Source organism: Nerophis lumbriciformis, linkage group LG34, assembly GCF_033978685.3.
Source record: "Nerophis lumbriciformis linkage group LG34, RoL_Nlum_v2.1, whole genome shotgun sequence".
Lineage (NCBI taxonomy): Eukaryota > Metazoa > Chordata > Actinopteri > Syngnathiformes > Syngnathidae > Nerophis > Nerophis lumbriciformis.
This window is the reverse complement of record NC_084581.2, coordinates 342,960-367,527: the sequence shown is the minus strand read 5'-3', so window position 1 is coordinate 367,527 and position 24,568 is coordinate 342,960. Positions and strand designations below refer to the sequence as shown.

General features: G+C 42.1%; 1 protein-coding gene across 1 annotated transcript in view; it reads left to right on the top strand.

Annotated features, from left to right (window-relative positions):
- The first annotated feature begins 19,748 nt into the window (after positions 1–19,748).
- Positions 19,749–24,568, top strand: part of nkain2 (sodium/potassium transporting ATPase interacting 2) — a 180,352-nt gene continuing 175,532 nt past the window's right edge. Inside the window, exons 1-2 of the mRNA XM_061929673.1 lie at positions 19,749–20,046; positions 20,247–20,555. Of these exons, the coding sequence (XP_061785657.1) occupies positions 20,502–20,555 (54 nt within the window). The 5' untranslated portion in view covers positions 19,749–20,046; positions 20,247–20,501. The remainder of the gene's footprint in view (positions 20,047–20,246; positions 20,556–24,568) is intronic.

The window sequence follows — 24,568 nt, the reverse complement described above, 5'->3', positions numbered from 1 at the left end:
TCATCATGTATGATTACAACTGAACTTCCTTTTCTGTAACATGCTGAGTGAATAAGTGTACTTTTGTAGTTATTTACCCATATTTCTGCACAATAACTCAGCAAGCACACAAGCACAAGCAGTAGAGAATATGAAGTGATTTTTGGTCCAGAACATATTTTGCTTTATTCATTATTGACATATTTCTATATATTACTATATATATTATATATTATATTACTTTATGTTGTATATTTTTTATGAGGTTTCCAGTTCATTTCCTCATCTATTATTACAACCAAAATGTGTTTGTTTTTTTACTCTTTCAATTTCCGTCTATTTGTTTTTGTTTTCATCTTTTTTCTTCTACTGTTAATTACCTGCATCATTTTTGTTTTACTAAGATTCAAAGATAGTCTGTTTTTGCGAAACCATCTCTTAAATGTATTAATTTATTCTGTTATTATTTGAATTAGCTTCTGTGGATAGGTTGATTGGCAACACTAAATTGGCCCTAGTGCATACCTGCCAACCTTGAGACCTCTGATTTCGGGAGGTGAGGGGGGGGGGGGGGGGCGTGGTTGGGGGGGGGGGGCGTAGTTGGGGGCGTGGCTAAGAGGGGAGGAGTATATTTACAGCTAGAATTCACTAAGTCAAGTATTTCATATTATATATATATATATATATATATATATATATATATATATATATATATACATATTGTGACAGTTTGACCCCACACTGTCACTGTTTGACCTTTGGACTTCCTCACAAACCGTGCACATTTGTTAGGAAGCTCAACATGGACACACAAACATTCAATTTTGTTAGCCAGTGAAAAGCATGTGCTCAACAAACAAATAATTACCTGTCACTCACCATGGCTCTGAACAATTGACCAAAAGAGTCAGGGTGGGGTTGAGGGCTTTATATAGGTGACCACACCTGCATTCACTAATTAGGCCAAATTTGGGTCGAACCATGATCTTTAAAAGCTGGGTGGTACAGAAGGACACTGGACATTTGAAAGTTGTGTTGTCTAATCTTGAATATACTACAGTATGTACAACAATGACTGCTCTACACATGCAAAAGTACTATGTGAATACTTTTTAGACATGTGATGGTTATTTATGGTGTAATTTACAAAATAACTGTTTTCTTAATTCCCCCTGTCAAATTGGTCCCAGCTAGTGGGCGGGGCTAAGGGCTATTTAAGTTGGAAAATGCTGTTTTTCTGACAGTCTGCTGTCGGTCACTGCCAGAGGAGGATCTCTGTGCTGAGCAGGAGTTTCGGTCTCCATGCATCAAACATCTACTGAGGTGATTATTTTGATGATGAGATTATGTTGTGTTGTAACCGGTTAAATGAGTTTTGTTGACTGCTAATTGATTTTGCTAAATCTGTTTTGATTATTTAATTTTTTACTTTGACATATTTGATTATTGACCTTTGATTATGAATACATGTATTTTGATATAATGAATGATTTATCTTTTGATTATTTTTAATATGCTTATTTTGATTAATTATATAGGCCTATTTAACGCATGCAACTTTGAAATGTATTTAGAATATAAATGTACTATATATAATATACGATACTAATATTGCTTCTATTTATTACCATTACAGATTGTGGGTGCTTTGTTTTTCTGTAGTTGTTCACCTTTTGACACTTTTTGGGATTTCAATAAATGTTTGTAAACTGTTACCAACTGCATGCCTTGCCATCCTTGATTTGAAAGTCTGGTTTGCAAAGGTTACATTACCTTCACCCGAGCCGGGGTGTGACACATATACATATATATATATATATATATATATATATATATGTATGTATATATATATATATATATATAATATATATATATAATGTGTGTGTGTGTATACAAGAAAATACTTGACTTTCAGTGAATTCTAGCTATAAATATATATTTATTTTATTATTATATATATATATATATATATATATATATATATATATATATATAAAATAAATACTTGAATTTCAGTGTTCATTTAATTACACACATAACACTCATCTACTCATTGTTGAGTTAAGGGTTGAATTGTCCATCCTTGTTCTATTCTCTGTCACTATTTTTCTAACCATGCTGAACACCCTCTCTGATGATGCATTGCTGTGTGGCACGCACAAAAGTGCTTTCATCAAATACACTAGATGGCAGCATTGTCCTGTTTAAGAGTGTCACAACATTGCTGTTTACGGCAGACAAACTGCTTTACGGTAGACGTGACTGCTGTTGTTGTGTGTTGTTGCCGCGCTGAGAGGACGTTAATGAAACTGCCTAACAATAAACCCACATAAGAAACCAAGAACTCGCCCTCTATCATTCTACAGTGATAACGTGTTTGAGCAGGTACGCTGTTTATTTTGTGGGAAAGCGGACTCAGGTCCATGCGGACCTGAGTCCGCCTGAATTTCGGGAGATTTTCGGGAGAAAATTTGTCCCGGGAGGTTTTCGGGAGAGGCGCTGAATTTCGGGAGTCTCCCGGAAAATCCGGGAGGGTTGGCAAGTATGCCCTAGTGTGTGAATGTGAGTGTGAAAGTTGTCTATCTGTGTTGGCCCTGCGACGAGGTGGCGACTTGTCCAGGGTGTACCCCGCCTTCCGCCCGATTGTAGCTGAGATAGGCTCCAGCGCCCCCCGCGACCCCGAAGGGAATAAGCGGTAGAAAATGGATGAATGGATGGGTGTTCTCTCCTAAACAAAACGCAGACATTGTGCTGTGTGTTTACCTCGCACAAGATGCTGTAATCGGTGGCTCTCCAGTGTTGTTCGCCAACCTTTCCTTCTTATATTTGTCCTCTCTCCGGGTTGTAGAAAAGCGATGTAAAAGCTTTTCACAATTCTGGCAGGTGGAGCAGCCCCATACTGCACAACAGGGCATTCCTACACTTTGTAAAACTAACAAGGAAGCGGCGCAAACACATAGGATCAGCTCAAAGTTGGCACCCTGTAGCATACTTGCCAACCTTGAGACCTCCGATTTCGGGAGGTGGGGGGTGGGTGCGTGGTCGGGGGTGGGCCGGGGCGTGGTTGGGGGCGTTTGTAAGAGGGGAGGAGTATATTTACAGCTAGAATTCACCAAGTCAAGTATTTCTTATATATATATATATATATATATATATATATATCCATCCATTTTCTACCGCTTATTCCCTTCCGGGTCGCGGGGGGCGCTGGAGCCTATCTCAGCTACAATCGGGCGGAAGGCGGTGTACACCGTGGACAAGTCGCCACCTCATCACAGTATATATATATATATATATATATATATATATATATAAGAAATACTTGACTTTCAGTGAATTCTAGCTATATATATATATATATATATATATATATATATATTTATTTTAGTATATTATATATATATATATATATATATATATATATATATATATAAAAAGAAATATTTGAATTTCAGTGTTCATTTATTTACACATATACACACACATAACAATCATCTACTCATTGTTATACTTGAAAGTGCAATGCTTTGCAGCCAGAAGCACAGCCTTTGAAGAAGCATAGGTGTGGGCAGCATCTGTGAAATTTAATTTGCAGGAAAGGAGTGAGTTAAGGGTTAAATTGTCCATCCTTGTTCTATTCTCTGTCACTATTTTTCTAACCATACATCTCTGATGATGCATTGCTGTGTGGCACGCACAAAAGTGCTTTCTTCGAGTGCACTAGAGTCTGGTATCTTCCATCTCTCCCTAGCATGGTCCAAAACCGGTCAATCTTTGCTTCCTGAGGAAGATCTTCACTGCCAAGCAATGTTCCCTCTAATTGTTCATGTGTCTGAGCAAACACAAAAACTCCCTGAGCATTCAGTGGAACACATGTGAGCAACATCACACGTGGCAATACCAGCAGCACACCTGTTTCAAACCAATCTTTTATAATAACACTCAAATGAGAGGAGTCATTTTCATGAGATTATTTTGTAATATTAGTGATTTGGCCCACTTGTAATGAAAATAAAATAAATCTATGCTATAGATTAGTATTGTACAATATGTCTGGGTGGGGGTCCTGCTTTGGAAATCATTTGTACCCCTTTCAGAGATCACATTTAGTTCCCCTTAAACATCCTCATGTTGCACAATGAAATGTAAGCATAGGATGAAGTGTGCATTCCTGTAACTTTCTCTAGTAACAGCATTCCATGATTAATATCAATAAATTAACATTGATAATAAATGACAGTAGAATAAGCACACGTATGACTGAGGAGTCATAGTGTAACTTTGTGTGGTGTTTGAGTTGTGCGACTTTTTGTGTGGCCATAACCGCACCAGTGGCTTAGTGGTATCATGCGTGTTGGTGACAGATGACAAGTTGGTTTTGGCCTGCTTTGTACGGCAGAAAATGACTAGTTTTTCGAGATAGAAGTTTTTTTACTCATGTTTTTGGTGTGGTTATGGCCGAATATGAACAGTTTTGCTCAATAAAGTGATCGATATAATTCCCGTCCTCGAAGCATCTCGATTGACGTTACAATAATTGAACGGTGTTCAATTGAACGGTGTTGACGAACACCGTTAGGGCCGCTTGTTGTCACTGTCACTCAGAGTTGCATTGCAAAATTACACAGGACAAATGTGTTTATTTTGTTTAGAATTCAGATGGGTTTGATTTGGTGCGCGGCATATATTTGCTGTGCGCAGAGGACGCTTGAGCAGTGCGCAATTGCGCAGGCGCGCACCTTAGAGGGAACAGTGTGCCAAGCACTTGGTAGTCCACTACTTCTTCCCGGAGGCTATCCAGGTCCAATCGCAGCTGCGGCTTGGAACTTACAAGCGTATTTCTTCATCTTACTCGTCGTCGGCATCGCCATGGCTGTATCTTCCTCGTTCCTCTGCTTCGTCTCCTTGTTGTGTGCGCAGTTGTGCACTCTCTAAAAGCCGTGGATGTTATAACGTGATTGGGCAGGCACGCTGTTTATATTGTGGGAAAGCGGACGTGAAAACAGGCTGTCGACACGTCACTCAGGTCCGCATGGAGCTGCAGGGGGCGTGGCCTCCAGCTCCGGCTGAAAATCGGGAGATTTTCGGGAGAATATTTGTCCCAGGAGGTTTTCGGGAGATGCGCTGAATTTCGGGAGTCTCCCGGAAAATTCGGGAGGGTTGGCAAGTATGCCCTGTAGTCACTAAAGTTCCTTTTTTAGACTTTAGACTTCCTTTATTGTCATTCAAATTTTAATTTTACAGTACAGATAAGAACAAAATCTCGTTGCATTAGCTCATGGTAGTGCAGGATAAAAGAGCAATAAGGTGCAGAGTGTTTGCATTTACAAAAGAAGGTGTAGATATCCATCCATCCATCCATTTTCTACCACTTATTCCCTTCGAGGTCGCGGGGGGCGCTGGAGCCTATCTCAGCTACAATCGGGCGGAAGGCGGGGTACACCCTGGACAAGTCGCCACGTCATCGCAGAGGTGCAGTTATAAATAGATATATTACTGTACAGATAAATATATCGTACTTTTGCATATGCATCCACGTTTACGGATGTATGTTATATTGTCTTAATCCGTTTTTGGGGGGGAATTGAGGGGATTATTATGATGCGTTCAAGAGTCTTATGGCCTGAGGGAAGAAGCTGTTACAGAACCTGGTGGTTCTCCTACGGAGGTTGCGGAACCTCTTTCCAGAGTCCATCAGTGAAAACAGTCCTTTTGACTAATCATTGAGGAGATTGCCTGAAACCAAGTTGGCCATACTCTCTTTATACCCGACTCTGCCAGTAGACAACTCACTGTACTTGGAAAGCCCCCTTTTCATCGCCAGACTTGGTCTTGGTGTGACGTCATCTAAAGAACTGGAGCCCTTTTCACTGCATAGACAGTATGTATAAAGGCATGTAGAACTGTATTTTGATCTTTTAATTGCATGTTTTTGTGACCCTTGTCCATGATTACTTCAAAACTGATATGGTTAACATTATGAGCAAAAAATAAATATTAAATAATTAAGATTTTTGGACTTCCCTGCTCTTCCATCTCCTCTTCCATATAGACACCCTAGCATTTGATCCTATCAGTAGAAGAGGACGCAAAATAGAACACTAGTGGCTAACCTTTTTTGAAATAATTGTTTCTCTTCCTTCTCCGTTTCTCTGCAAGTTCTGACTCAGTCTGTCTCCGCTCGAGGGTGCTCCTGATTTTCAGGTTCGAATTTAGCTTGAGTCTTTTGAACTTTTTTCATCCAAACTCCGACCGAAACCATTCTTCTTCAAAGTCAGAATCATTGAAATGATTGCTGCAAATTACACTCTTCTCACTTGGTCCGTCCTACTTTGTGCGAGTTACTTTGACTGGAGAGGTCCATACTTTCCTGATATTGCCATCATTTGGAAATGTATACAGACTGACACCTTCTTTAGTCGTGTTGCCAGAACCTGCAACAAGGCATCTATCAGCAATATTTGATCATTCTTTCAAATTATGTGGTATAATATTGTGATTTGGGGATGAAAATGGATGTTAGTTTGTGTCTTTATTACTAACCGACATTGCATTGACATTCCGCATTCCTGCGCTACATACGTAGAGCTTCTATATTTGCACGTTGCTGCAACACGGCCATTAAATTTACCCAAAATCTGCTTGTGTTTGACAGGAAGTCATGCACAAATACAAAATAAATTATCTGATTTACTTTCAAAATAAAACACTCAGTTTTCAAGGCGGATCGTATTTTACACTTATAAACGTCCTAATGGACCTGAAGTCAACTTGTCGAAGGTTTACAGACGTAATTTCACCTTGTTTCCACCAATGGATGAGGACTTGCAAAATTAATGAATCAAATACAGACATATCCCAGTCAGCTATATGCGGATATGGGAGCCTGCGTCAAATACAAGCTGATACGGAAGCCTGGGGAAAGCAGGGAAGTGGTTGGTGTGTGTGTGTGTGTGTGTGTGTGTGTGTGCGCACAACAGAATAAACTGTTTATGGTTCGCTTTACTACAACACCCCTATTCACATGGTTACTTGAGGATTTGCGAGATCTCTAAAAACCCACCCTATTTCTCCACACGATTGAATGGCAGTGGGGATTGCCGTACTTCGGATGACGGCGCCATTCTGTGGGTTAGCAAAATTCTAATTTGAATGATGTTGTTCTTTTTAGAACAGATAAAACATTTACTTTTTATGGAATAAAATTTGTGTAAAACATTAAGAGGACTATAGTTTTAGTAAGTGGATAAACACAGGCTTTTTAATTCACAGTGGGCAAAGACTGCTTTATTGATCATTCTCCACTGTGCTTGTTTCTCATTATACATACCTTGTGTAAATGATTCTACCAAAGTAAGCTACTTTTTCCCTGTTTGCAAATTACCTGCTAGCTTTTTCATGCAACAACACTGTCTTTATGTGTTTGAAGCTTCTCATGCTTACTAAAGATGACTAAAGCTTTCTTACACTTCCACTTTCAACCATTTAGATGTGTTCAGTGTTTGTTGTGTAATTCTAATACAATGCCAAAAAGTTGTGAGCGAAAAGATCTTGCAAGTGCAAAAATATCTTGCTCGCGCGCTCGCATCAAAGGAACCTCCTGGGGGCTAAGCCCCACCTGTTCTTCAAACCTAGTGACGTCCTTGTCTGAGAGTCTTTCAGGTACATTGTTATTCAGAAATGGCTTCCGTCTGTCTACGATAGCATACGGGCCTGATTGGTGGATTGTTGCATGGATGGTTGTGTTTTTGGAAGGTTCTCCTCCCTCTACAGGGGAATGCTGTAGCTCTGACAGAATGACCATCGGGTTCTTGGTCACCTCCCTGATTAGACTAAGATAAATGCAGCAATGTACAGAGATATCCTGGATGAAAGCCAACCTTTCCCATCCAACCTGAGGGAGCTTGAGAGGTGCTGCAAAGAGGAATGGGCGAAACTGCCCAGGTGTGCCAAGTTTGCGGCATCCTATTCCAAAAGACTAAGTTGAGGCTGTAATTGCTGCCAAAGGTGCATCCACAAAGTATTCAGCAAAGCCTGTAAATACTTATGTACATGTGATTTTTTTTGGAAAAAGTAAAGCGCCTTGAATACTTTCCAGATGCATTGTATGTCCAGGTCCTGCATAAACTTCACAAGACCTGTGTCACATGACTGCAAACTTCAGTCAATCAACCAAGCAAAGTTTATTTATATAGCGCTTAATCACAAATACCTTAAAGCAGTGGTCCCCAACCTTTTTGTAGCTGCGGAGGTCAACGCTTGAAAACTTGTCCCACGGACCGGGGGGGTATATTTTATTTTATTTTTTTTATATTCTTTTCATAAAGAAATACAATCATGTGTGCTTACGGACTGTATCCCTGCAGACTGTATTGATCTATATTGATATGAATGTTATGTTGATTTAATAAAAAAATAAAAAATTAATGTATTTCTTGTGCGGCCCGGTACCAATCGGTGGTTGGGGACCACTGCCTTAAAGGGCTGCACAAGCCACAACGACATCCTCATCTCTGATCCCACATCAGGGCAAGAAAAAACTCAATCCAATGGTGACCGGTGCAATGGATGCCGAGTGGATACGGTTACTAATGCGAGAGTCCAGTTCATAGGGAGGCGAGCAGGGGATCCTCTTGCATGTAGACAAGTCAGCAGCGCAGAGACATGATGCACAGAGGAGTGGTCCACCCCGGGTCCCAACTTGGAACAGCTAGCGCCACCTCCGTGGAAACTGATTTGTGGCCACCTGATAACCTCTCCACGCAGGAGAGGGGGACAGAGCAGAAAAGAGAGACAGAAGATCAACTGGTCTAAAATAAGGAGTTTATTTAAAGGTTAGAGTATATAAATGAGTTTTAAGACGGGATTTAAATGCTTCTACTGAGGTAGCATCTCTAACTGTTACCGGAAGGGCATTCCAGAGTACTGGAGCCCGAATAGAAAATGCTTTTTGGCCGGCAGACTTTTTTGGGCTGTGGTAATCACTAATAAGCCAGAGTTCTTAGAACGCAGATTTCTGGCCGAGACATATGTTACACTTCAATCAGCAAGATAGAATGGATTTAGACCGTTTAGTCATCTTCATCACTAAAGAAAAAATCTAATCTGCGGGAGACAATCCCTCTGCCTTTTTTTGAGTCGTCAGCTTTAAGCGTCCCTCTGTCTCCGACTCCCTCGTCGTCATGTGACATGAGTGCGCAACTGTTAGGATTTTACTTACGAGTTTTGATGACCCGCCTCATCTTGCCGCTGATTTGACAATCCTTAATCCGTAACCTCAGTCAATTGAGACTCATCATATGTACACCAACCAATCATCATAGATTTTCTTCGTATGTATGGATGTTCTCATTCATCCAGGTCATTGTATTTTCTCAGTTTTTTGAACACTGTATTTATTTTATATATATATAAGAAATACTTGAATTTCAGTTAATTCTAGCTATAAATATACCCCCCCCCCCCCCCCCACACACACACACACACACCAATCTCCTGAATTTGGAGGTCTCAAGGTTGGCAAGTATGGGTAATACACCAACTTATATTCTTGTCTTCATGAAAGAAAGGAATCTATATGTGTTAAACATGCTTGTATTATCTATAAACACCTTTAACGTATTAACAATATTAACTATAAGTGTTAAACATGCTTGCAATATCTTTAAACACCTTTAACTTGTTAACAATATTAACTATATGTGTTAAACATGCTTGCATTATCTTTAAACACCTTTAACTTGTTAACAATATTAACTACCGTATTTTCCGCACTATAAGGCGCACCGGATTATTAGCCGCACCTTCTATGAATTACATATTTCATAATTTTGTCCACCAATAAGCCGCCCCGGACTATAAGCCGCGCCTACGCTGCGCTAAAGTGAATGTCAAAAAAACGCTGCGCTAAAGTAAATGTCAAAAAAACAGTCAGATAGTTCAGTCAAACTTTAATAATATATTGAAAACCAGCGTTCTAACAACTCTGTCCCAAAATGTACGCAAATGTGCAATCACAAACATAGTAAAATTCAAAATGGTGTAGAGCAATAGTAACATAATGTTGCTCGAACGTTAATGTCACAACACACAAAATAAACATAGCGCTCACCTTCTGAAGTTATTCTTCATTCGTAAATCCTTCGAATTCTTCGTCTTCGGTGTCCGAATTGAAAAGTTGCGCAAGCGTGGTATCCAAAATGGCCGGTTCCGTCTCGTCGAAGTCATCGGGAGTCAGTGTCGCTGTTGTTCTGTGAATCCTGCCTTCCGGAAAGCTCGGACCACAGTTGTGACCGAAATATCTGCCCAAGCATTTACGATCCACTGGCAAATGTTGGCGTATGTCGTCCGGCGCTGTCTGCCCGTCTTAGTGAAGGTGTGTTCGCCTTCGGAGCTGTGTGAAAAAAGCCACCCGGCCTCTTCGCGTAAACTTCCCTTAACCACTCGCTCATCTTTTCTTCATCCATCCATCCCTTCGAGTTAGCTTTTATGATGACGCCGGCTGGAAAGGTCTCTTTTGGCAAGGTCTTCCTTTTGAATATCACCATGAGTGGAAGTTAGCATGGCAAGCTAGAACCACAGTGAAGGATGACTTCTCATTCCCTGTGGAGCGAATATTCACCGTACGTGCTCCCGTTCCACAGTGCGGTTCAGTTGCTGTGAAATACGGTAGTAATCCGTGTGCGGATGGAGAGATTGCGTCTTTTTATGAACCGGATCGCTTAGTAGGAGCCATTTTGTGGTCTTTACAGATGTAAACAGGAAATGAAACGTACGGTGATATCCGCGCGTTTTTTCTTCTTCTTCCGGGGGCGGGTGAAGCGCTTCCTGTTCTATGGGGGCGGGTGCTTTCCTTGGCGGTTGCTTGCGTAGAAGAAGAAGCGCTTCCTGTTCTACCGGGAAAAAAGATGGCGGCTGTTTACCGAAGTTGCGAGATCGAAACTTTATGAAAATTAATCGTAATAAAGCGCACCGGGTTATAAGGCGCACTGTTAGCTTTTGAGAAAATTTGTGGTTTTTAGGTGCGCCTTATAGTGCGGAAAATACGGTATATGTGTTAAACATGCTTGTATTATCTTTAAACACCTTTAACTTGTTAACAATATTAACTATATGTATCAAACATTCTTGTATTATCTTTAAACGCCTTTAACTTGTTAACAATATTAACTATATGTGTTAAACATACGTGTATTATCATTAAACACCGTTAACTTGTTAACAAAAACATATATTTCATAAATCAGTAAATATAAATGATATATATGAATGAGGTAGATCCCCACGACTTGATCAATTGAAAAGTAGCTGGCCTGCAGAAAAAGTGTGGGCACCCCTGCTCTACGCAATATGAACATGCCTCCAGTTTTCTGTAGGTGACATCAGCAGGCTGATGCAGGCCTGCCAATAATTTAGAGCTAAAAGTGGCCGTTCCAAAATGTTCTGAAATGCGCCAGAAAATAAGTCTAAATTACTACTGTCTATGTATATTGTGAGGGAAATTTTACCTATAGACATCACTTTTTGGCCAAAAACAATGAAATAAGTGCCACTGTTTTCAGCCTTAGAGGGGCCATCCAAAGGGGAACTGCAGTTGTTTTTTTTAATTCGGCCCATCAGCCACAATCCTTCTGTGAGAAAACAACACACATGTCTTTCACATTCATGAAACCATGTAATATTACCAGTATTTGGGTCATTTAAAGCATTACCACAACTTCTCTCATGGGTCATTGATTTCACAGAGCGCATAGCAACAAACACTACTTCCGTCAACAACAGCATCGAGAGCATATTCCACCAATAATGGCAGCCATTGTGAGAGACGATGATTACTTTGGGACAAATGATGATCCAGAACTTTGTATTTTTGAGGCTGAATATACAGAGGATGTGCTACAATTTTTAGAAGCTCGATGTTAAGAAGATCCAGCTTTGTTGAAACACTAAACCATTGTCCTAGTGTTAGCATTCAGGACAAGTGCTAAATGTTTGTACAAAACAGTCACGTACGATGTCCGCTCTCACTGAGATGCTGACTGATGGGATGGTTGTATATTTCAGCACGATACTTGTGCTCTCAGTTGAGCTGCTAATTTCAATATAGCCCTTAAGTAAAAAACGCTTAGAACAAACTACCACCTGGTTTAGCTTTCTGAGTGATGTCTTTGGGTCTAAGTTGAGAGCCAGTGTCCACTGATTGAGTCGCACCAAAGTTTTAGTTGGTAACATGCAAAATTTCAAAGGTGATCAACTTCTTGTCTTTTGGCCACAACCTTCTACGATACGTGTGAGACATGATTTATATTCTAGAATTGACTTGCACAAACTCAGAGGCGATTCTGGAGAAGCTCATTAGCTAGCTTCTTGCTAGTGGCCGGAAACACTGTGTGAGTGTCTCTGTGAGAAAGGCGCTGTGTTGCTACGCCAGATCAATAGTTCCTTTGTGTTAGCTCCAACAAAAACAATGTCACTATAGCTTAGTTAATACGCCACCTCCTCTATGGACGTGAACGCTCAGCCCAACGTCTGAAGTCAAGGAGAAGCTTCCTCAGCAATGTCCAGCCCCTAACAACATCTTGGAAAGAAACCAGACTCCAGCTATGGACACAAAAAATAGAGAAAGACCCCCCTCCTATTGACATGGGAATCCCCCCTTTTGAAGACCTGCCCCCCGGGTCAGAAACACCATGGGTCCAGCGGACGACACTAAACCGCCTGAGAACAGGAACAGGGCGATCAAAAGCTGCTATGGCCAGATGGGGCTACAAAACCGAACCAACCACCTGCGAATGCGGAGAAGAGGACCACACGATGCAGCACTGCCTTGTCTGTCCTCTGCTACTCAACCAGTGCAGCTTAAAAGATCTCGCAGAGTTCAACAACAATGCAAAAGACTGTGTAAAGAAATGGGAAACTGTCATATAACCACATGCTTCAAAGACACGAAAAGAAGAAGAAGTTAATATGCAGGTCCCAGCATGTAAAAGGAGTATTGTTGGCGGTGTTGGGATGTTTTTTTTAGAATGCTTAGTAGGTGAAAAACAGTCAATTGAATCCCCATGACCTGCTTTGTTAGCCACCTCTTGCTAGATGTTTTTCACTATTTAGTATACATAGAAAAGCAAAAGACATGTGTGCACTCTTGTCTAACATAAGGATTGTAAATGATGAATTCTAAAAAAGTCAAGTTCCCCTTAAAAGGTCTCTATTATATGCAAAAGTGACTTTTTTTTACCAAGTTCTCACAGTTACATTTGTCACTAAAGCCTGCTTATGAACATCATATGTCACCAATCTATCATTTCTCGCACTTGATTGCTCCTCTTTTGAGAAAAGAGGCCTTCGGTTGCTTGCTTTTTAACTCCTGGCTTTGCTACACGTCTTAAAATGCACCCTGGAGTTGGAGTTGGAGCATGTTGTTTTTCTCCGGCGAATATGCTATGATGATGATAAAATGTAATGTAATGTCATGTAAAGCATGTCGTTTGCAAAAGTATGCCAGCATCTAACATTTGTGTCCTCCTGTCCCACTGCTTAATGTGACAAAGTTGTATGATATGACACAGTGCTCCTGTCACGTACCCATCAATGATGTGTTATTTGCAGTCTGTAAGCGGGGGTATTGATGGCACTTTGTTTAGCTGTGGTTAATAACAAGCCATGTGAGCATCTGTGTGTGTGTGTGTGCGTGCGTGTTTGTGTGTGTGTTAGGTCACTTATGGTAAACCACGTATTAACAAGCACACACATACACACATACTCGCACGCACGCACACACAAGTGTAAAGGTTATTGCCTCACTTACATTACAACAGAATGTCCTACTCGCCCCTCGCCATCAGTCTTTGTCACAGTTCCCCCCTCCTACACACACACACACACACCCCTACACACACACACACACACACACACACACACACACACACACACACACACACACACAATAACTCACACTCACCACACAGGGTGCAACGGGAGTTTAATTATGCCACTAATCTTGATTGACAGTGGCGTACATAACGGCTGATACCCACAGGCTACGTGTCAAAGCATCCACCCATTCATGCATACCCATTTAGTCATCCATCCGATGTCGCGGACGCCATTTTTTTCATTATCCTCAGCGTCCCTCTACCTCTCTTTAGTCTTACTGCACCCATGGAAGCTGTGTGTGTGTATGATTCTATTGCAATGACAGATACTAAATGCCAAATGTCCTTGATCAAATCCATGTGCTATGTTGTTGCGGTCATGACAGTGCATGATATACTACCCAGGTGAAGTCTTAAAGGGGCAATTAAGTCAGGAAGTTACCATGAAAACCCTCGATTGTGAATAAATAGATGACAGACATAAGGACATACAGTAGAGACAAGAATGCTGTGCTGTTTTTAAGGACCTACCAAAAAGGTAGATAAAAACAGCAGAGCAGTGCTGTGCTAAATGAAGTGTTTTTAATGACCCCCCCCCCCCCCCCCCCCCCCCCCCCCCCCCACCGCCAGAAGGCACCTCAACTGAAGGCATAATTGCTGGATAATAATTGTGCAGCTATATTTAATACAGGATATGAAATTCGTTAAACTGCGCCTATTAGGTATTTAACATCAATATCCTGTGTGTGAATGTGAGTGTGAATGTTGTCTGTCTATCTGTGTTGGCCCTGTGATGAGGTAGCGACTTGTCCAGGGTGTACACCGCCTTCCGCCTGAATGCAGCTGAGATAGGCTCCAGCACCCCCCGCGACCCCAAAAGGGACAAGCGGTAGGAAATGGATGGATGGATCTTGTTAACATGTAAGCCTTGAGTTGTTAATGAGGAATTATGACAAATGGATGATGCAGAAAACTGAAAGATGATCTCTGTGGGTGCAATAGGGGAACTGGGGGAGGGGGGTTTGCGTGGGTTTGGGGGACATCATATGTTTATTAGTATGGCTGAAGGCCATATGCCCTTGTGCATAACAGGACTGAAAGGATCCCTGCTGAGCGGAACATCAGCCACTTCAAGTCACACGCAGTCAGGATGCACATGGAGACTTTCAAAATAAGACCACTCTTGACTACACAAAATCATGAAATGGCAAATACATGAATCCCTATTAGTCCTAGTCCTTTAAACTACTTGCTTATTTGAAATGCCAATAAAGAAGACTACAGTTTACAAAATCATCTTTGATCAGCGTTTTTGACAGTATAGATTCTTAAAAACAACAGTCTGTCTAGTGATCAGCAGCAGCCATAGAGGATCTTTGACGAGTGTTTTTTGCACTACATTGTTGAAAACAGCAGCAGTCTGGAGGGATGGGAATTGATAAGATTTTTCCAGTTCCTATTCCACTTTTAATTCTGCTTAACGAGTCGGTTCTTCATCGGTTCTCTTATTGATTCTTAATTGGAAAAAAAGATAGCAAAAAGGTGGATTAGCATCAATTTTGTTTAGTTTAGAGCAGTGGTTCTTAACCTTGTTGGAGGTACCGAACCCCACCAGTTTCATATGCGCATTCACCGAACCCTTCTTTAGTCCATCCATCCATCCATCCATCCATCTTCTTCCGCTTATCCGAGGTCGGGTCGCGGGGGCAGCAGCTTAAGTAGGGAAGCCCAGACTTCCCTCTCCCCAGCCACTTCGTCCAGCTCCTCCCGGGGGATCCCAAGGCGTTCCCAGGCCAGCCGGGAGAGATAGTCTTCCCAGCGTGTCCTGGGTCTTCCCCGTGGCCTCCTACCGGTCGGACGTGCCCGAAACACCTTCTTAGGGAGGCGTTCGGGTGGCATCCTGACCAGATGCCCGAACCACCTCATCTGGCTCCTCTCCATGTGGAGGAGCAGCGGCTTTACTTTGAGCTCCCCCCGAATGACAGAGCTTCTCACCCTATCTCTAAGGGAGAGCCCCGCCACTCGGCGGAGGAAACTTATTTCGTCCGCTTGTACCCGTGATCTTGTCCTTTCGGTCATGACCCAAAGCTCATGACCATAGGTGAGGATGGGAACGTAGATCGACCGGTAAATCGAGAGCTTTGCCTTCCGGCTCAGCTCCTTCTTCACCACAACAGATCGATACAGCGTCCGCATTACTGAAGACGCCGCACCCTTCTTTAGTGAAAAATAAAATGGTTTTTTTTATTTCAAATTCAAGACAAAGTCATATGTTTTTGGTAACACTTTAGTATGGGGAACATATTCTAAGTAACAAAGACTTAATTTAGAGTTATTTGGTTAGGGTTAGGGTCAGGGTTAGAGGGTTAGGGTTATAATAAGGCCATGTCGAATAAGGCATTAATAAGTACTTAATAATGACTAATTAAGAGCCAATATGTTACTAATTTGCATGTTAATAAGCAACTAATTAATGGTGAATATGTTCCCCATACTAAAGTGTCACCATGTTTTTTTACTGGTGCATAAAATGAAGCGTGCATGAACATCACCTTGTTCAAACAACAAAACCAACACAGTGCATAAACTCACAACAAATGACACACCTGCAAACCAGTCAGCTGTTGCCGTATCCGTAATACGCCGATAGGGAGAAGTTTGTATTTACACGATTAGTCGGGTGTGTTTTGACCTCCGCCGAACCCTGAGGCCGACTCACCGAACCCCTAGGGTTCGATCGAACCCAGGTTAAGAACCATTGCTTTAGAGGTAACATGACCTTACATAGCCAATAGTGAGGTCTCAGCATATAAGAAACTATTCTGAAAATATATTTAAAAAATAATTCTGTAGAATATAACAAAATAAAACATATGTGGAAATTACACAGGAGTGTAACATTTCATAACATTTTTTAAACTTTTAAGAATCTTTGTCACCTGCCTAAAAATATATCGTGCAAAAGCCTTGTTTAGATTTACAAGGTGAAACATTAACATAGGTTCATAACATGCAACACAATTTATTTCAAGCCTTCTCTTGATATAATGTTGATGATTGCGGCTTATATAGCCAATGAAAACCTTGAATTGAAAATCTCAGAAAATGTGATCATCAAAGTTATATTAAATAGATCCCTGACAAATGTCACTATGCATGTAATGAGTTCATATCACATATTAGTATCACATTTGAAGTTGATAGCTGACATGAATGGACTTTTACACGATACTCTAATTTTATGAGCTCCACCTGTATAATATGACTGAGCGAAAATGTGGTTGTAAGAAAACATGCAACTTGTCTCTGACTACAATTGAACAGTCACCTACCGAAGAAGGCAAATTGGGCTTTTGACCACAAACTTTGTCACTTCTCGGTGACATTCGTCATTCCTGGCCGAGTGGTATTCTTCCCTGCTGCAGTGAAAAGCCTCCAAACTGGTCAGAATATGTCTCCTCATTTTCATCTGAATAAGAAGGCATTCATCCATTCATCCATTTTCTATCGCTTGTCCCTCTGGGGCTGGCGGGGGTGCTGGAGCCTATCCCAGCTGCATTCGGGCAGAAGGTGGAGTAGACCCTGGAAAAGTCGCCACCTCATCACAGGGCCAACACAGATAGACAGACAACATTCACACTCACATTCACACACTAGGGCCAATTTAGTGTTGCCAATCAACCTATCCCCAGGTGCATGTCTTTGGAGGTGGGAGGAAGCTGGAGTACCCAGAGGGAACCCACGCAGTCACGGGGAGAACATGCAACCTCCACACGGTTGATTGGCAACACTAAATAGGCCCTAGTGTGTGAATGTGAGTGTGAATGTTGTCTATCTGTGTTGGCCCTGCGATGAGGTGGCGACTAGTCCAAGGTGTGCCCCGCTTTCCGCTCCAGTGACCCCCCGCGACCCCGAAAAGGGACAAGCGGTAGTAAATGGATGGATGGGATGGACTGCTGTTGCCTAGGATGAGATCGGCGCAGTTCTAAAATGCGACATTCATTGCATGCTGTATGTTCAAATGTGTCAGCATCTTGCTCGTATGTCCTCCTCTTGATGAAATAACAACCTTGGAATTATTACAAGTAGCGCTGTTGCGGTCTTTTTTAGTAAAAGGTCGGCAAACTTCAGCGCCCTTCTTCACCCGGGCGGCGCCATGTTGCTGTCTGACGTCTCTAAATACTTTTCGTGATGACGTCATCTTCACCCGAAAAAATGGCAAGCAATTCCCAGGAATTGATACAGTGGGAACGTTTCCGATTCTCATCCCTAGCAGCCTGTTATATAGATGATCATTGACAACTATTTTTGGTAGTAGATTCTTAAAAACAGCAACCTGGCAATTAGAAGATCTTTAAATAGTTTTTTTGGGCAGTAGATTCCTAAAAACAGCAGCCTGTCACATTGAACATTTTTGACAAATGTTTTTGGCAGTAGATTATTAAAATAGCCACCTGTCAATTTTTTGACAAGAGGTCCGCATCAGTTGATCATTGACGAGTATTTTTGGTAAGAGATTGTTAAAAATAGCAGCAGCCATAAAAGATCTTTGACTAATGTTTTTGGCAGTACATTTTTAAAATTAGCACCAGTCTGTCAAATAGAAGATGTTTGGTTGGTGTTTTTGGCAGTTAATTGTTAAAATTTATCAGCAGCCTGTTGCAAAGAGGATCTTTGAGTCGTGTTTTTGGCACTTGATCTTTCTGTGTGGAGACATGCACCTGGGGATAGGTTGATTGGCAACACTAAATTGGCCCTAGTGTGTGAATGTTGTCTGTCTATCTGTGTTGGCCCTGTGATGATGTGGCGACTTGTCCAGGGTGTACCCCGCCTACCGCCCGAATGCAGCTGGAATAGGCTCCAGCGCCCCCCGCAACCCCGAAGGGAATAAGCGGTAGAAAATGGATGGATGGATGGATCTTTCTGTGTGGAGACATGCACCTGGGGATAGGTTGATTGGCAACACTAAATGGGCCCTAGTGTGTGAATGTGAGTGTGAATGTTGTCTGTCTATCTGTGCTGGCCCTGTGATGAGGTGGCGACTTGTCCAGGGTGTACCCCGCCTACCGCCCGAATGCAGCTGAGATAGGCTCCAGCACCCCCCGCGACCCCAAAAAGGGACAAGCGGTAGAAAATGGATGGATGGATGGATCGTTCAAAACAGCCCAGTCTGTCTCATAGAGAAGATTGTGACAAGTGTTTTTGGTTGTCGATTGTTCAAATCAGCAGCAGATTGTTATATAGAGGATCTTTGAATCGTGTTTTTGGCAGTAGATTGTTAAAAACAGAAACCTGTCGTATAGAGAATCTTTGAGCAGCATTATTCTAGAAGGTCCTTAGCGTAAATACTGTATATTGCTGTTGATGTAATTTATGACTTTTATTTGGTAAAATCAAAAAAATGTATAAGCCTTGCATTGACATCATATCAGAATCAGAATCAGCTTTATTGGCCAAGTAAGGAATTTGACTTGGTAGACTGTGCTCTCTTTGTTCAATGTGAGAACAAAAATAAAAAAATAAAAAAGATAAAGAAAAAAAAGGCAATCACTACAGAGAATGCAGTACCATGGCAGTGGCGGCCGTCTTAATATTAGAAACAAGAGGGAAACATTAGAGAACACATAAGGACATAAAGTAGCAAGTAAGTAAACAAGAAATAATAAAGAGGGTAGACAAAACAACATTTTAGTAAATAGCCATGCATTAGTTTAAAGCAAAACCGGAAGTTACATCGCCATTTTATAGTGTGACGCTTGCATAGAAGTCTTGTTTTGAAAGTCTCACCCGGAATTGTCATGTGGCTACACTGTAGGAGATTGACATTTGGCAGGCGAGAGAGACACTGCTCATCACGGCTGTCTGTTGTTGGATGCTCGCTCTTTTTCTGTCCTATTGTCTGTCCGGTTCACTCTATCAAGACCAGCCCAAACTTACACTTGATTTCTCTTCTAAAATCTCACTATTGGACCGTCACTGCGTCCGTTTTAGCCCAAAAAAAAACCCCGTGTTTATTTTGGTAATAAATGGTTCGGAGGTCGACTGTGTTAACCGGAGTGACGGCCGAGCTGAGAGCGACATGAACCCGCCGAGGAGCAGCAGCAGCCGGGGGAGGAGGACGTGAAGGACCGCTGACACTTCCACTCCGGTCGCCGCCTCGAAGGATATTGTCGCCTGGTGTTCGCGACTTAATGTGAGGGACACTTTTACCTGCTTCCGGACAGCCTTCAGACAAATTAGCCACTTCCGGCTTAAATCTAATGATTTATTATTAGTGGTATAACCTACACTGTTTAACACGATAACAATCGGAACTACATGAATTGATTCAATCCTGGTTAAGCAGTTTTGAAGATGACACCTGACTTTATAGTCTTCAACTTTTCTTTGTAGCTTGCCGCACATTTGCACCTGTGTTCCTGTTATTATGGAAAAATGAAGAATGCACCACGCCAGGCGATAAATCCAATTCCTGAGGCAAGCGTCCATCTTTTGCTGCTGCTCAGCCCCAGGGGCCACCCTCCACTTCCACAGGCTCATCTGTGAGCACCTCTACCTGGGCAGCCAGACTCCCAAGAACGCTTTGCAGAAGGGAAGGAAAGGATTGGATTCGGAGGATTGTTATTCTGGGGACAGGCGGAGGACGACATGGGGTGCTGCAGTGGCAGGTGCACCTTGGCCTTCATCTGTGGCATGCAGCTGGTAAGTGTTATGATTACCATTGATTATTCCAAGGGGAGGGCCGGGGACTGGATGGACGATCAATGAGAAATTGGAGACGTTTTTGGAAATCTTGTCAACAAGCTGCTACACACTTTGACCTTGTGTCATTTATTTGTGACAGAGTCAATGCGTCCCTCACTTCTAAAAAACAGTAGTATACATTGTTGATCTTTGATCAGTGCTCTTGGCAATCGATTTTTTTTAAACAGCACAGCGATCCTGTCACATAGAGAAACTTTGACTAATTTATTTGGAAAGAGCAGAGTGGTTTCGTGATACAGGAGAACTGTGACTAGCAGTTTTTGCAGTAGGTCCTCAAAAATAGCAGAGTGATCCTGTTGTATAGAACAGTGTTTTTCAACCTTTTCTCAGCCAAGGCACATTTTTTTCATTGAAAAAAAAATCCTGAGGCACACCACAAGCAGAAAACAAACAATGAAACTCAGCAGCCGATATTGACTGTAAAAAGTCATTCTCGCAATGGTTGGATATGAATTCAAACCATAACCAACCATGCATCACTTTAGCTCTTGTCTCAAAGTAGGTGTACTGTCACAACGCTGTGACTTATTTTGAGTGTTTTGGTGTTTTCCTGTGTGTAGTGTTTATGTTCTTGTCTTGCGCTCCTATTTTGGTGTTGATTGTCATGTACGATGTACTTTATGGACGCCGTCTGCTCCACACGCTGTACGTCTTTGCTGTCATCCAGCATTCTGTTTTTGTTTACTTTTCAGCCAGTTCAGTTTTAGTTTGGTTTTGCTTAGCCATCCCTAAGCTTCAATGCCTTTTGTTTATTTTGGGTTTAAGCATTCGATAACTTACGACTTGCACGCTGCCTCCCGCTGTCGTCTGCATATTGTGATCACACAAACCATGTTCCCGACATCTACAAAGCAATTAGCTACCTGCTGCCACCTACTGACATGGAAGAGTATTACACAGTTACTCTGCCGAGCCCTTGACCGCACAGACAATAATTACTGGTTTGCAAAAAATATTTTTAACCCAATTAGGTGAAATTACATAATTTCCCACGGCACACCAAACAATATCTCCCGGTACACTAGTGTGCCGCGGCACAGTGGTTGAAAATCACTGGTATAGAGGATCTTTGATCAGTGCTTTTGGCAATAGCATCTTAAAAACAACAGAGTGCTATTGTCATATAGTGGAACTTTGACTCATGTTTTTTTTTCAGTAGTTCCTTAAAACAGCAGAGTGGTCCTGTCGTATAGTAAATTTTTAATTAGAGCTTTTGTAATTAGATTCCTAAACACAGCAGTGAGGTTCTGTCCTATAGAGGATCTGCGATCAGAGCTTTTGGCAATACGTCCTTTAAAACAGAGTGGTTTTGTCACAGAACAACTTTGACTTGTGTTTTTGCAGTAGGTCCTCAAAAATGGTAACCCTGTTTAAAGATGATCTTTGATCAGTGCTTTTGGCAATATTTTCCTAAAAAAGGCAGAGTGGTTTTGGCATAGAGAGGATCTTTGACTAGCGCTCTAGGCAGAAGGCTCTTAGAACAGCAGACTGCGCGTGTCATTATTGTTTAACAACCCAAACAGAAGTCCATCCATTCATCCATCCATTTCTACCGCTTGTCCCTTCATAAATGATATGTTCACTGGAGATGACATCCATTTTAATTGTTGTATAAATGGGCATGTATTATAGATTGAGAGTGTAGATATTATTTGGCTGGATGATATTTGAGATTCATAAGCAATGACGGTGAGACGAAATGTGCATCATGGACGCCAAATGCTGCCATTCCGTGTTTGTGTTACGTGTCTCCCATCACCATCTGTGTTGGCGGTGGTGCCAAGAAAGGCGGCAAGCGGGCGAGGAGGAGGTGAGTTTGTGTGCAAACATGTGAGGATGTTTGAAAATGTCAGTGATCTAGCAGGAGGAACATCAGCTGCTGCTTGAAAGAAGTAATGGATTAAGAAATGTTGCTATGGTGCTTTTATTTCTCTCACAATCCATCCTCTTTTTAGTCTTTGCTAAATTGCCCGTTTTGAAGCGTCACAAAGCTTTTGAGGATGCTTTTGAACTTTTAGCACATCTGTCAGTTAATGTGCTTAAGACTAGTCGGGGTGAAAAAACCTGCAAGCTCAAACAAAGACAGAGGAGAAAAGGTTGTAATCCTGCATTTCTGATATAAAGACGGGATAAAGTGTGGGAGCTGGAGGCAGGACTCGGAGGTTGTACAGCATTTAAATGTGTGCAAAAATAGAAAAGTGAATCAAAATGTGGCTGCTGTTACAATCAAAATGTTACAGCTTGGAGGCCAATAAGCAACCAGCAGAGGTGTTGTTGCTTCAGTCTCAACTCTTTTGCTGTGTATATACAAATGTATATATTTTTTGTACATATATTTATAGGGATGTTCCGATCAGAGTTTATGCCTCTGATTTCAATACAAACCATCCATGAGTGAAAGCAGCTGAAACTGATACTGATCACATCTACACTGTCTAAGACTGTAGATGTTATGGTAAAAAAAATCACTGCAGTATCAATCATATACTGATACTCCCCTTGGTAGCAACCGATTTATGGATAAATCCGCCCTTACCCTACGTCAGGGGTCTCAAACATGCGGCCCGCGGGCCAATTGCGGCCCGCAAGACGTTATTTTGTGGCCCCCACCTTAATCTGAAAGTTTAATGTTAGCGCGGCCCGCGAGTTTTAAATGAACGGCGCTTGACAGCGTTGTGTGCGGAACTGAAGGAATCCACCAATCACGGTGTGGTATAAGGCTCTTGACAATATCGAGGGCGTGCCGTGATGACACTTCATTTAGTGGCCTCTAGAAACAGTCACCGCATCATCTTTTTCTCCATTCTAACAGAGTGCCGGCCCAGACGCATGTGGTATGTGGCTTCTGCAGACTTACGCGTGACATTGCAAGACATACTTGAGGAACAGCCATACATGTCACACTGAGGGTTGTCATAATTGATTTTATTTATTTTTTAACACTCTTACAAATATGCGCCACACTGTGAACCCACACCAAACAAGAATGACAAACACATTTCGGGAGAACATCAGCATATAAACACAACAGAACAAATACCCAGAATCCTTTGCAGCCCTAACTCTTCCGGGCTACAAAAACACCCCCGCCTCCTCCCAACCCCGCCCACCTCAACCCCTCCCACACACACACACCTCAACCCCCCCCCCCCCCGCCCCCCCATCTCCCGAATTCGGAGGTCTCAAGGTTGGCAAGTATGCATTGACGTCACTTGCGTGATGCAAGCAGAGAAACATTTTGCCGCTTTTCCACGACACCCACACACACTCTTCCTCCCTCCCTCCCTGCCTCCCTCGCTCGCCCGCCTGCTCGCTCCCGCCCCCGTTGTAAACAGTCCGGGCGGGGAAGACGAGCGCTCCGGTAGCCTCCAAAGCACTCCGCCGAAGGACCGAGCGACAATACAAAAGTGTGGTGCACTGGACCCCAGCGCTGATACTCCGACAGAGAGTCGCTGGGCGAATCAGACGTGTAACACTTTAGTGTTGATGTTAGCCCGTTCGGGGCTAATTGTGCTACCGTAACTGTAAACTCCACGGCTCCTGTAATTTCAATAAACCCGAATTAATAAATAATATGTTAGTGTTTTCTAAGTAATCTACTTTATGAATAATCCTTCTAGCTCTTTTCTGTAGTTGATACAGAGAAAGTTGCGGTGCACAAGGAATACAATTTTTAAACGTCATTATACAACTAGACATGCTGAGGAGTATGCAAAATACCAGGTAGATGAGAGAGTGAACCGGGTTGCACATTTTAAAACCAGTCTACTGAGGCAACAAGATTTATTTAAGAAAGCAATCGAAAAGAACGATGCAGCAGTCAAAGCTAGCTACATGGTGAGTGAGATGGTTGCTTGGGCAGGAATGCCATTCAAAGAAGGTAAATTCATTAAAAAGGTCATGTTAGATTTTTTTAATACATCTTTTCTTGCGGCCCAGCCTCACCCAGT